Source organism: Rhinopithecus roxellana, chromosome 4 (genome assembly GCF_007565055.1).
Source record: "Rhinopithecus roxellana isolate Shanxi Qingling chromosome 4, ASM756505v1, whole genome shotgun sequence".
Taxonomy (NCBI): domain Eukaryota; kingdom Metazoa; phylum Chordata; class Mammalia; order Primates; family Cercopithecidae; genus Rhinopithecus; species Rhinopithecus roxellana.
This window is the reverse complement of record NC_044552.1, coordinates 89,544,634-89,558,973: the sequence shown is the minus strand read 5'-3', so window position 1 is coordinate 89,558,973 and position 14,340 is coordinate 89,544,634. Positions and strand designations below refer to the sequence as shown.

Genomic DNA, 14,340 nt, shown 5'->3' with positions numbered 1-14,340 from the left:
GGCGCGAGGCGCGGCTCAGCGCTGCTCCTAGACTTCACCGCACCCAGCTCTGGCGGCCGCTGCAGCCTCAAAAAAGTGCCCCAGCTTGGGGCGAGGGGCGGGAATGCAAGATCGGGACCTCTCGCTGGCCTGCAAGCTTTGGTCTCCACACCTAGGAAACTCCTGTGGGCAAAGTCTGCAGATCTAAGAGCGTCCAGGTTAGGAGACGCTCAGCCTCAAGCAACTGGGGTAAGAGATCCCATTTGGTCAAAGCCTTCTCCTCAAGCAGTACTTCACCCTCCGGCACTAGACGCCTCCAGGGAGCTGGAGCGGAGCAGGGCTCGGTGGGCCAGTTCTTAGCAACCCAGGGCTAACACCCGGTGTGGAGAGGAACAACCACAGACGCGGCGGCTTTGCCAGGCGCTCTGGAAGTGCAGGAGACGCGCCCGCCTGCCTCGGCTGCCGCACCCATGACCTCTAGTTTCAGCTGTGAACCTGGGCGGAGGAATAATTGAGGAACTCACGGAACTATCAACTGGGGACAAACCTGCGATCGCCACGGTCCTTCCGCCCTCTCCTTCGTCCGCTCCATGCAGAAGAGCTGCGCTCTGGGGCCGGGGCGAGGAGAACCATGGAGGAACCGGGTGCTCAGTGCGCTCCACCGCCGCCCGCGGGCTCCGAGACCTGGGCTCCTCAAGCCAACGTATCCTCTGCTCCCTCCCAAAACTGCAGCACCAAGGACTATATTTACCAGGACTCCATCGCCCTACCCTGGAAAGTACTGCTGGTTATGCTACTGGCGCTCATCACCTTGGCCACCACGCTCTCCAATGCCTTTGTGATTGCCACAGTGTACCGGACCCGGAAGCTACACACCCCGGCTAACTATCTAATCGCCTCTCTGGCGGTCACCGACCTGCTCGTGTCCATCCTGGTGATGCCGGTCAGCACCATGTACACTGTCACCGGCCGCTGGACACTGGGCCAGGTGGTCTGTGACTTCTGGCTGTCGTCGGACATCACCTGTTGCACTGCCTCCATCCTGCACCTCTGTGTCATCGCCCTGGACCGCTACTGGGCCATCACGGACGCTGTGGAGTACTCAGCTAAAAGGACTCCCAAGAGGGCGGCGGTCATGATCGCGCTGGTGTGGGTCTTCTCCATCTCTATCTCGCTGCCGCCCTTCTTCTGGCGTCAGGCCAAGGCCGAAGAGGAGGTGTCGGACTGCGTGGTGAACACCGACCACATCCTCTACACGGTCTACTCCACGGTGGGTGCTTTCTACTTTCCCACCCTGCTCCTCATCGCCCTCTATGGCCGCATCTACGTGGAAGCCCGCTCCCGGATTTTGAAACAGACGCCCAACAGGACCGGCAAGCGCTTGACCCGAGCCCAGCTGATAACGGACTCCCCCGGGTCCACGTCTTCGGTCACCTCTATTAACTCGCGGGTTCCCGACGTGCCCAGCGAATCCGGGTCTCCTGTGTACGTGAACCAAGTCAAAGTGCGAGTCTCCGACGCCCTGCTGGAAAAGAAGAAACTCATGGCCGCTAGGGAGCGCAAAGCCACCAAGACCCTGGGGATCATTTTGGGAGCCTTTATTGTGTGTTGGCTGCCCTTCTTCATCATCTCCCTAGTGATGCCGATCTGCAAAGATGCCTGCTGGTTCCACCTAGCCATCTTTGACTTCTTCACATGGCTGGGCTATCTCAACTCCCTCATTAACCCCATAATCTATACCATGTCCAATGAGGACTTTAAACAAGCGTTCCACAAACTGATACGTTTTAAGTGCACGAGTTGACTTGCCAATTGCAGTGGGGTCGCCTAAGCGACCTTTGGGGACCAAGTTGTGTCTGGTTCCACAGGTAGGTCGAATCTTCTTTCGCGGTTACTGGGTCCCAGCGGCGCTCTCTCTCCTGAGCAAGGGCAATGGATCCTGAGAAGCCAGGATAGTCCTGAGAGAGAGCCCTGAAAGGAGAAGTGTTCAAACTAAACGTAGAGCTTCCCAGCCCAGGAAGAGGCTCACTTCCTCCCCCTCAAGCCTCGGGCTCAGCACTGACCCCTGCGGCAGCCAATCCCAAAGGGGATTGCAACTTTTAAAAATTGATTATGGAAGGGGATCCCTGCCCTGCTTTGGTATCATGGATAATGCCCACTAGAACCAGTGTATTTGTAATTGTTGTCTGAAGCTTGTCTGAGACAGATCTACATACAGCCTGGCAGTACTTGAACTAGACGCTTAATGCCCTGTGTTTTTGGGGAGAACTTTGTGTTACAGCTTAATTTAAGAACAGTTACTTTGGCATCATTCAGTCTTCAGTTTTTGTCTATTTAAACTTGGTTGGAGAAACTTGTGGATTTGGTGCTTCAAACCCTATGTGTGGCTTGGATGGCGCAGAGAAACCTTGAAGAGTTAACAGCAAAATTCTGATGCTGAGATCTCTATTTTTATTATACTTGAAACTATATGGGGGTGGGAGGGTGGGAATGGGAGATGAGAGTGTTAAACTGAGAATCAACACCTATGATTGTTTGTTTTCTGCAGATTTGTAATTTTGTAATTCTTGTTTAGCAATGGTCAAACCACAGCTCTAACAAACAAACCATTATGTGTGCTAGTGCCAAAGTCTGCAGACTGCTTTTTTTTCTCCTAATTTCATGTACCTGTCACTTTACACATTTAAATCCCCATAAATGAAGGGTATGATGGGTGACTCAGCCCACACTGCTGCTATATTTCTTACTAATGCAATTGGTAAAACCGATTAGTATTGGAGATATACTGTTCCTTAACAAGAAAAGTGTCTTTATTTTTTATTCAATTGAGTGAGATGTGAAGGAGACTGATGACAGGGGACTAGTTCTTACACAATTGAGGAATGGGGTGGGGGTAATAGAAGGATGTATATTTTGACTTGTAAAAAATCTTAAAATGCATGAGACTTTTATCTGATAGTCATTTGCACTCTCCTTCCCATCTGTGATTCCTTGTGTGCTAACATATAAAGAAACCAAGAGAACTATCTCCCTTCTCCAGAAACCTTTAAAATACAGTAAGGGCTCTAAAAACGATATTGGAAAGAAAATAGACTTGTTTCTTTTTCCATTGTTGCTGTTATTGAAGTTTGGGCAAGAGAAAAGATTGCTAGAAAATGACATACAAGAACTTTAGAAAAGCTTAGAGAAGCTAAAATTGAGGCTTTTTTTTTTTTTTTTTTTAACTTGCAGAACCAAACCTCAGACTTACTAAACAATCAGGAAACTGGCAAACTTTTGACCTTTGTATATTCGTTACCAACCTGATATCTCAATGAATGTAATATCTGGAATACTTTAAATTTATCAATCTTTTCAAATTTCAAGAATACTTAGTTATTTCAAATTTCCTCTGAGAGCTTCCTAATACAGGATAAAGTCATGCAATAAAATATGAAAAAAATGTATATTTTAATAAGAAGTAGCCCTGAGGGATTATCTGCATGAAAAAAATGTATATGCACAGCATTTAACATGCCAAAGAAAATTCACACTCCTTTCCTCAGAGGGCATTCCGCAGTTGATACCTTTTGTCTGCAGAAGCAAGTTGTCTTTGTGAAATGGATTCACTCCTTGCTTGAAGCTCCCTAGTCTTGTCTGTCAGACAATAAATGTATTGAACTGAAGCACACTGCTTGCCTACTGTGCAGACCTTCATCTTGGGTAATCACTCTTGAAAATATACTATTCAAAGATTCACACATAAGCTAACTAAAAAGGGGAGTTTTGATCAATATTTATACCTGTCACTGGTGTGAGAGAAAATTTTAAGCATTAGATATGCCTGTATTTCTGCTGGATCCCCAAGTTTCTTTGTTTGTTTTTTGTGACATTTCTCCTATGGAGGAATGTGCATAGAGCATGGTGTTTGTTTTTATGTTATTAATACTGTGGTCTTCTGTTTATACAGCTGTATTTTCTTTGGTCCTAAGAGGCAATTAAGTCAACTTCTAAGAGCCTTAGGAGGAAACCTTAATTAAAACAAATAGCCACTTACAAGTGATTTCTTTATAGGGTACCTGTATTGATGGTGTCCTCACATTAACAAAACACAATCAGTTTAGTTGAATGGGTTGTTTGCCATTTTGTAGATTAACCACCTAAATTATTGCTTGACTATTTGGCTGTATTGCCTGGATTTGGGGCATATTGTATGAAATAGAAGCTTGCAAACCCTTATAGTTATAAGAGATATAGAATCATCATTCAGCATTGCACATGATTATGCAAAGTGTATTATTCATCCCAGGGGTATGTAGTTAAGACTGTTAAGCTCCTTTTCAGTTACTGCTGCCTATAGCATAGTTTATTGCCTAAACTAGACACATGGCTTTTTTGCAGAACATAAAGCGGGAGATGGAAATGTTTAACTTACATAGCAATGAAAATATATTTTCATTGGCTATGGTAACAAACAACATTTTCCATATTGTTTAATTGCACAAATTTTCACAGAAATATATGAATGTATACTCATTCAATAATACCAATATTGTCTTGTGTTTCTAGGAATTTTAGCGTTTCCTTTTAAAAATGGACACTACACCCATGAATGAATGTTTATTGAGTTCAACAAATTTTCTAAAGAACAATATTCTTAATTTTTTGTCTCTATTATCTTAGTTTTGTCTTCTTTAACCAGGAAACCCTGAGAAGATTATAATTCACTGAAGCAGTAAAATATCAGATTATGTGTATTTGATGGAGTTGCTGTGACTGAAAATTGCCTTTGATATTCCACCTTTCAGGAAATGTATCATTGGAAATGAAATTTAGGAAAATAAATAAAAGTCCTTTTGTGTTCTAAAAAGTGTCGGGTAGTAGTTCTATTATTGTGGAAAAATTGGTTCCTTGGATTCTGGGGTTGTGTTGAGGAGTCTGAGCCTTCACTAGAGAGTGATTAATAGTAAATGATACTGTGGCTGACTGATACGTGCTGCCATGACTTGGGGGATTTAGTTTATATCTGAAGGAAGAATTTGAAAGGAAAGAAATGGATTGTGCTTTCATATTCTGCAAAGAGAGGGTTAGATACACTATCACAAGAGTTTTCCAGATTAGTTTTCAGAGGGGACCTTTAGTCTCTAGGCTAGGTAGTCAGATTCCAAGGACTTGATGGTGCTTAAAATACAGAACGAGGAACTGGGTTAGAAGAAGACTTCAGAGGAGTAGACTGACCTATCTTAAGACCAGTAAAGTAGGCAGAAAGGTAGCTTTTGTAGTCAGTCCTAGGTTTGAATTGCAAATAAAGTATGTTAGAACTATGTGGTTCTTCTTCTCAAATACCATCTACCTACAAGTTGATGTAAAGTTTTAGAACCTATACACGTAAAGCACTTATTGAGATGCGTGACACTTTTTTGACTCTCAGCAGATTGGACTTCCTCTTAGTCATTATTTCCCATTGTCTCCTCTGTGGCTGCAGAGTGCCTGTAGCACAGAACAGGGGTACTTGGGAGAAGTTGGACTGGAGAAGATCAAACTAGCCTGAATGGGAAAAAATTGGCAAAAACTAGAAGTGACTGAAGTTTACAGCCTTTTACAACTAACCCCCTATGCAAGTGACATACAACCCAAAGAACCAAAGGGAACATGATGGATGGTTTATAGTGACTCTATTGGCCAAGAAGAAATTGCCAAGTATTTAATTATTTCTTACAGCGTCCTTTTATTCACTTTTAAACCCTCTTCCTCTTCCTTGTCTAGAGATTTCTACCTGTCTTTCTAGAATCCAAAGTCCCTGGCCACATCCACGTTTCTAATTTGCAGCACCTCGTTTTTCACTTCTCTGCTTTTTTCTTACCTGTATCAAATCATGATAACCAATAATGACGTCTGTGGTTCTTGTTTTAGCTGTGAAGGGCTGATTAGGTAACTAAGGGTTTTCACATTATATAAAAGGGAATTGTTGAACCAAATGAATGTGTAATTGGTGGGGATAAAAGCTTTCAACTGGGGCATCTACTCGAGTTTTCTAAAAGAAAGAGAGGTTGGTAGAGGAAGGGTGGGAGAAGGGAAGCCTGCATTGTTCATCGAAACCCACCCTGGAGCAGTCCACCAGGGGGCAGAGTGTCTCTGAGATGTTTAGCAGAAGCAGGCTCAGACCATTCAGGATCTCTAAATCCCTCTTCCAGGACATTTTGCAACTGATATTAACGCCTCTAGACTCAGTGAAAACAAAGTTCCATGAGCCAGGGGAGAGGAGGTTTATCGCTGATTAGAAATAGCAGATTTTTCAGAGCTGTAAATTCAGGCAGAGGATCCCCAAATCAAACCTAAAGTTTTTCTCCATATATGCAAACTCAGTTTTTAAAATTCATCTCTACTCCTGACATAATACTAAAATCTTAGCATTTAAAAACATCGTGACCTTTTATTAATGTGGCACTGAGCGAATCAGAGATTAGAAGACAATATACCTATTTCAAAATAAAGGAAGCTAATCAGTTATTTAAACATGTTTAACCATTATGATTTTTCTTATCACTGTGTTTTTCTTTTCAAATTTTTTTTGGTTTGAGGTTGATACATCCATGGTTCAAAGGTAGAACACTTGCTGTTTATGATTGAAAGAGATGTCCTTTTTTTTTTTTTTTTTTTTTTTTTTTTTTTTTTTTTTTTTTGCACAGAAGTAAGGTTTATTTATACGTAGGTTTTTCTCAAAAGACAGACCCTGAAGTCTGTGTAATTTTGGCATTTTAAAAACAGACATATAGAAATGTGAGTACAATCTAATGTTTCACAAAAATAAATTTCAGCATCAGAAAATGGATCACATAAAACGAGAAAACGGGTGAGATTATATCATTGCCATTCTCCTATAACGTAACTGTTACTCTAGCATTTTCATTGTCCCCAGTGGCGAGTTTTCTATGTGCCATTTCATACATCTGTCAGTTAAATCAGACTTTTAAAGTCAACACTCATATTTTAGGATTATACTAGGATTTTCAGTGCTGCCTGAGAGAGAGCTAGTCCCTGGAATTGAGCCATCTGTCAAAGAGAGTAACTTAACACTATTCCAAGTATGATTTGTAAAAGAAAATGTCCGTTTCTTTTTCACTTATTTGTATGTATCTCAAAAGATGAGAGAAATCCTTTTCAAAACTACTAATGAAAATCCATATGACAAGAATGGTCTTATAATATTTCCTGTACCAAAAGTGAACAGATGGTGATGAGGGGATCCATTTATGGTAAATGCTTTAAAAATCTACACAAGCCTTGCTTAAATGATGTAAGAAGGCATGACTCACATCCTCCCTGACTCTGTGGGAACATTCCACCCATCGGCCTCTGGCTGGTCATCCTATGTAAGGCGAACCAGATTTTGGGATATCTCCTGCTCACAAGTATGGTGACCATATGTGGTGATGGGACAGTAGTGATAGAGCAGTCCACAAAGGTTAGGTTCCTTAGCCTGAGAGCTGTGCCCACGGTACTTTTGTAAACATTCCTGCATGTCTCTTCTAAGCCCATTCGCTTAATTCAGTTTGTTAATTAACAGAGTCGGTTGACATGCAGATCCCCCTGTGGTTCATTAGTCCGTTTGCTCATTTATCATTGCAATTGGCCCAGGACAGGGGCTGATCTGATTTTCTGGGGAAACCGTTTCATGGCTCTTCATCTTTCCATCCCAGTCTTGCCTAGCCTTAAGGTTCTTGATGGTCACTCTTCTGCCCTGCCCCTCTAGGCTTTCCCATACAATGCTGCATGTTGGGGTAATCACACAATGGGAAGTTGGGAACTAGCTACTGGCCTAAAAGCCTCCAACATATTGGTGGGTATAAAATGCAAGAGAAAATCTTTGAAGTCAGACAGACCTGATTTTAAATCTAGGTTTTGCTATCATGAGCAAGTTCCTCTGTGATGTAATAATGCACACCTTGATGTTTGAAGTTAAGAATTAAATAAGATAATGTAATTGTTTTCAACCTTGGCTTCACATTTGATTTATCAGGGGAGCTTTTAAAAAAACCTTGCTCAGACCCTGTATGAGATGAATTACATTATATTATTTGCAGTAGGGTCTCATATTCTTATTTTAAAACTTCTCCCTAGGTAAAGCTCTTAGTATAATACTTACCTCGAACAGGATGTATAGGTGTGAAGGGGGAACTTGAATGAAATGGGAAGTCAAATAGTTTTGGTTTTTTACAATGGGGCTTCTCAGAATTTACAATGGGCATATGAATAACCTGAGAAGTTTGTTACAATGCAGATTCCAATTCAGTAACTGGTCTGTGATGGGGCCTGAGATTCTGCATTCCTAACAGGCTCCAGCAGATGCTGATGATGCTGGTCAATGGATCACACTTTGATTAATAAGGATCTACAGGAAAATATAACTTAGTTATGCAGCATTGATCACTGATTTTTTATATTTATATGTCTATAATTAGACTATATAAATATATATATCTCAACCAAAGCAAAAACAACACATAACTTGCAGATGAAAAAATTTTGCTTTTTAATGTACAATAGGTTGTGTTTTCTCAGCTTGTTTACATAGTATTCATATCTCAGTTTCAGCAGCTGTTAAATATTTCTCCTTAAATGCTTTCTCCCAGATGCTTTAAATCCTCAATCTACCCTGAAACAAACTACTCACTTCTGGATCTGAATCAGCAAAGCATGACCCTCAGATTCAGGCCTCTGTTTTTACATAATTTCCAACTAAGGACTTTGCTTTTTGTTAAACAAAGGAAATTCATTTAAAAACGAAAGCAAATGATAAAACAACAAAGAAATAACAATTGCTAACATATGGCAAAAGGCACAGCTTCCTTGATGCTCTATTTCACTTAATAAGCCCACTAGGCTTCCTTTTGTTAATACATATGCATGCATACTCCCACATACACATTTATATGTTATATAGATATTTATGTTTTGTAAGCAAGCTACAATTTAATCAAAGCTGAAAGAGGTGTGCTTTCATCCATTAATTTTATTATTATTGTCTTTTAGAGACGTAATACCTAGAGCAGTGATCCAGCAACTTTTTGATTTTATAGAAAACCTGTCCTCATTTTAAATTTCCAAAATATTTTGTGAGTATTTTTCACAGAAAGTAATTTAAATTATTTAATGGGAAATGTTTGTCAATTTCTTGGCATCTACCCATAAAACCAAAAACTGTTGTTTCCTAAGCCTAGGTTGGGAATAAAGAATCAAAGGATCTCACTTCAGAAAAGATCCTTTATTTTATTTTATTTTTTACTTGTGTTTGAAGTTGTGGCCAAGTAGGTCTTTATTCAGCATTACAAAACAAAGTTAAAATTCTTTCATCTCTTCCTTGAACAATTATGATGCTTCAAGTTTGATTCCAGAAAAGACACGTTGCTGGAAATTCGACTGTTTTGTTTCAAAGGAGCAGCGGCTGGGGATAGAACTGGCATGACTGAGCACTTAATGTGTGTCACATACTTAAATATCCACCCACCCCATTTAATCATCATAACACTATCAAGAGGCAGGTATTATATTATCATCCTCACCAATCAGGTAGTATGACAATTTGATCCAGTTTTTCAGGTTAGAGAGTTATGACGACAGCCCCATTTGAATAATTTGTATTCAGATTTTAAAAGGAAACTACATTATTATGTCTGTTTTACTCAGTCTTTGAGAATAGTGTTTTTTAAATGCTATTCTGAAGTGTTAACGTAGAATAGAACTTTAGGGATGTATTTCTAAGTACAACATTGTGTCTAGGGAACATGGGTTTCTTCTTGGGCGCTCCCAAACATCTCCCCCTCCCTGTCTGACTCCAACCCTAACCAACCAGGGCACATACCATGCCTCCTGACCTCTTCTAGGGAAGTTGGTATATATAAAAATGTAGATTTTAACTCCTGGATATGGTACTATTAAATATAGATGCTTTTGCTATGATGAGTAATGCATGACAGGAGGAGGTGTTTACCATTTATAGAAAGTTACTTAGAGATTTATATCCCATTTTTACATGGAGTCAAATTTCTGGGTGAAAAGTAAACTCAGGCAAATAGCAAGATATTTTCAAATGTTATGGTTGTTTTTGCATTATGTAGATAAAATTTCTAAATTAATGCCTTTATCTTTTTTTATACTCGTATTCCTTATTAGCGAAGCCCCTCCCTGCTAAGAGCTTTAAATTGCTTTCCTCTCCCCTCATAATCCACCCTCAGACCTCAAAACAACACCATAAACCACAAAACAAATAAATCTCAGGGATAGAAACTTATCAGTATTCACAAAACTACAAAACTGACTTAAAATCCAAATATTTAGACTAGTTGTAAAAGAAATATGTTTTCATTAAGGAACAGACGTTATAATAGAAGTGTGCAAAGTTGTAGACTCTCCTTTGCGATAAATTTTACTCGAAATACTTTTTGTCCTATGTCTTTGATTATTTTTGCTCATTTTTAGGTAGAAAAAAATACACAGAAATTTTAGTAAATTTGGAATTAGAATTAAAGCCCAGGCTGACCTTGATTAAAATTCCAGATTTGTCACTTGCCCGTTGTGTGAGCTTAACCTCAGTAAGCATTAGTTTCTTCGTCGGTTAATGTGGGGAAAATAGTGCCTTATCCATAAGCTTATTATGAAGATTAAACAAGCTACTGTGTGGGAGGCTGAGGCAGGAGAATCACTTGAAACCAGGAGGTGAAGGTTGCAGCGAGCCGAGATGGCTCCACTGCATTCCAGCCTGGGCGACAGAGCGAGACTCCGTTTCAAAACAAAACAAGCTACTGTGTGGCAGTTCTTAGTCTAAATAGTCCCTCAACATTATAGGTGTTTACCATATCCTGGCTTCATTCTGTTCAGACAAAATAAGCCAGGTGTCTATTCAAAGATTATGAAATTTGGAGTCAGCAGAGCTGTTTAAAATGTTGGTTTTTCTTCTTACTGGTATGTGATTTCAGAAAAATTAAATTATTTAATCTCTGTTAAGTCTCAGTTTTCCTGTCTCTAAAATAAGACTAATGTGATCTATCTTGAAAGAATAAGGGGATTATATTATTATTATATAGTAAGTGTAGACACCTGAGACAGTTCTTGCAGCAAGGCAATTGCTCAGTAGACCTTAGTTTTCTTCTTTTTCAACTTTCTTTCCCATCTTTGGAAGTTGGGGCCTGATATCGTATTCTGTGCTTCAGTGTAGGTTAAAATTCCATTTACTATTGAAAGCGAGATCTGTATAACTTTGTGAGATTGGAACTGGTTTTATTGATGCTGTTTGGAAATTGCTTATATGCCGTGATTCAAGAGGTGATAGAAAAATTACCCCGTTTCCTGCCTGATATCTATTAATCGGAGTCATCGTTTTGATTATTTTAAATCACAAGTACATTTTGAGGTTTTAGCACATTATCCATTTACATCTTATTGTGAATTAGTTTGTTCATGCTATAGATTACTTGAGAGCATTAAAATAATGTTTACTTACAGGCTGGGTGTGGTGGCTTACACCTGTAATCCCAGCACTTTGGGAGGTCAAGGCAGGCAGATCACTTGAGGCCAGGAGTTCGAGACAAACCTGGCCAACATAACGTCTCTACTGAAAATACAAAAATTAGCTGGATATAGCATGCCTGTAATTCCAGCTACTTGGGGGGCTGAGGCATGAGAATTGCTTGAACCCAGGAGGCTGAGGATGCAGTGAGCTGAGATAACATCACTGCACTCCAGCCTGGACAACAGAGTAAGACTACCTCAAAATAAATAAATAAATAAAAATAACATTTATGCAGAACACTAAAATAATGTGGGGTTTGTATATAAAAACATAAGGTAGGACTTATTTTGAGTTATAACATATTTCTAGATAGGCAAAAATGAGTAGTTTGTCACACAGCCATGTGAGGGACCTAGAGAAAGAATGAAATTTAAGAGGCTATCGAAGACAAAACTTAACCCCTTTATAGTTTATTTGGTAAATGTATGCTTGTATTTTATACTGTCTGTTTCTGTAAGATTTTTAGTATTTTTTAGATACTATGAGCATTCAAGTCTTCAGGGAGAAAAATTAATTTGGAATGGTAAATACGTCACTACACTCAGCTAGAGAAATGGAAGTCGGCACATATAATCTGTCCTGCTGTGTTTCTTAATGATCACTATGGATTTTACCATGTTAAAGGTGGTTGTCCACTGTGAACTTCTAACGGGGAAGAGTCTGACAGACACATGGCGGTGTGCTTTCCTGACCTTGTGTAGAAACAGTCTCAGGTACCACAAGTGCATATGGAGTAGATATTTGTCCATAATAACCCAAACACTGTCCAGAGGCAGTGAAATAATTTTAAAGGTCACTTAGTCTGCATTTAATCAAGTCTGTTTTCATTTTTGACTGCTTGAGTTACTCAGTGGTATTCATCAAACACAGATATTTGCTATAGCAACTGCTGCAGGCTAACACCATAGGGCAGATAGACTGGGCAGATTATTTTCAGTCCACAAAGGAGATACACCTGCCTTTATGAAATTATGTCTATGACGTATTTTAGATCAAAAGTAGAACAAAAATAAGAGTTTAAACACTGTATTATATAACATTTTAATTTGCTTATTTATTTAATTTAAATCTGACCATTCCTGCAAAGAACAATAATAAATATACTGGGTAAATATAAAACTAAAGTACACCAAGGTGATTATCCATTTCAACTCCCTCTCCCAGCACACACAAAAAACATGTTATTTACTTGTATATAAATAATGGATGCATCTCTACGTTTTTTTGGTTTCTTTACATATTCAATTTTGAAGGTGACCAATCATTTTCTGTAGAAAATTACTTGAGCAACTTGATTAGCATACACAGAGGTTTCTCAGTCTCAGCACTATTGACATTTTGGTCAGAGAATTCTTTGTTGTGGAGGCTTGTTCTGTACAAGATGTTTAACAGCATTTCTGTTCTCTACTCTCTAGATGTCAGTAGTGACCCCTCTCTCCAGTAGAAAACCAAATGTATTTCATGACAGTGACGTTATTTGTGTCTACGTGCATTTACATATTTTTCTTGGATAAGAGGATTTTTAATTTGTAGTAAAATACACATAACATAAATTTTATCATTTTAATAATTTCTAAATGTAATGGACAAACTTTTGATTAGATTCTTTATGAGGCCTCTTGTACAAAAAATGTTTAAAAATTGTTGTTAATAGAGAACACCAAAACGTAGGGTAATTGAACAATGTTGTTGAATGCCAAAACCCACTCCTAATCTTGTGAGTCCCAGTTTACTTGCCTCCACCTCAGGAACACCCTTTCTGATTTTCCATATTGAGATATTTGGTTCCTCTTATACACTGCTTTTCCAGTCTATCTCCCATATACTAGGTGGACTGTGATGCTAAAGGCCTACAAATGAGTTTTTAAGAGAGTTCAATGGTATCTTAGCGCAAGATAAAAGAGAACTTAGTCTGCAAGTTCTCCCTTTCTAAGTGGTTCTAGTATTATTTGCCATTGCCTTGCAGGGCCTGGCAGAGTGCCTCATACTTTGTAGGAGATCCATAAGTGTTAAGTTAATTAATGTGGGAATGAATGAGTGAACATTTTACCTTGCATAATAATTTTCAATAAAATATTTTTCAACCATATGGTTTCCTAAAATTCTTTTAGTTACAAGTATATAAGTGAAAACAATGTGTTACCATAAAAGAGAAACTATTTGCTTCTAATCAGGTATTACAAGATGTTGAATCATCAAAAAAGACTAAATGATTTTACTTAGGGAGAAAGGTGCACTAACACATTCTAGGAAGATTTTCAGTAAGTAGCAAGGATCACGATTGAGGATCATGATACTTTAGAGCCAAATATGTCTCAGTTAGCAACAGAAAGCAAAGTTAAAAGGACAGCCTCGTTTTCTTTTTTTTTTTTTTTTTTTTTTTGAGGCGGACTCTTGCTCTGTCACCCAGGCTGGAGTGCAGTGGCCGGATCTCAGCTCACTGCAAGCTCCGCCTCCCGGGTTCCCGCCATTCTCCTGCCTCAGCCTCCCAAGTAGCTGGGACTACAAGCACCCACCACCTCGCCCGGCTAGTTTTTTGTATTTTTTTTTTTTAGTAGAGACGGGGTTTCACTGTGTTCGCCAGGATGGTCTCGATCTCCTGACCTTGTGATCCGCCTGTCTCGGCCTCCCAAAGTGCTGGGATTACAGGCTTGAGCCACCGCGCCCGGCCGACAGCCTCGTTTTCTAAGCTTTCTGTACAATTGCAGTTTTATTGTCATTAAATGTTTCAAATACAAATTTTCATACATTGGTCTCTCATGGGATCACATTTTTAGTCATAGAAATTAGGGTTATTGAACCCTAGCAGTCAT

The 14,340-nt window shown here is 39.5% G+C and overlaps 1 protein-coding gene across 1 annotated transcript; it reads left to right on the top strand.

The window, feature by feature from the left end:
- Positions 1-246: 246 nt before the first annotated feature.
- Positions 247-3,079, top strand: HTR1B (5-hydroxytryptamine receptor 1B). Its single transcript, XM_010366617.2, has one exon. It carries the CDS (start codon positions 611-613, stop codon positions 1,781-1,783), a length of 1,173 nt encoding a protein of 390 aa, XP_010364919.1. The 5' UTR covers positions 247-610; the 3' UTR covers positions 1,784-3,079.
- The last annotated feature ends 11,261 nt before the right edge of the window (positions 3,080-14,340 follow it).

Coding starts and splice junctions, on each gene's coding strand:
- HTR1B (XM_010366617.2), top strand. CDS start 611: ATGGAGGAACCGGGTGCTCAGTGCGCTCCACCGCCGCCCGCGGGCTCC.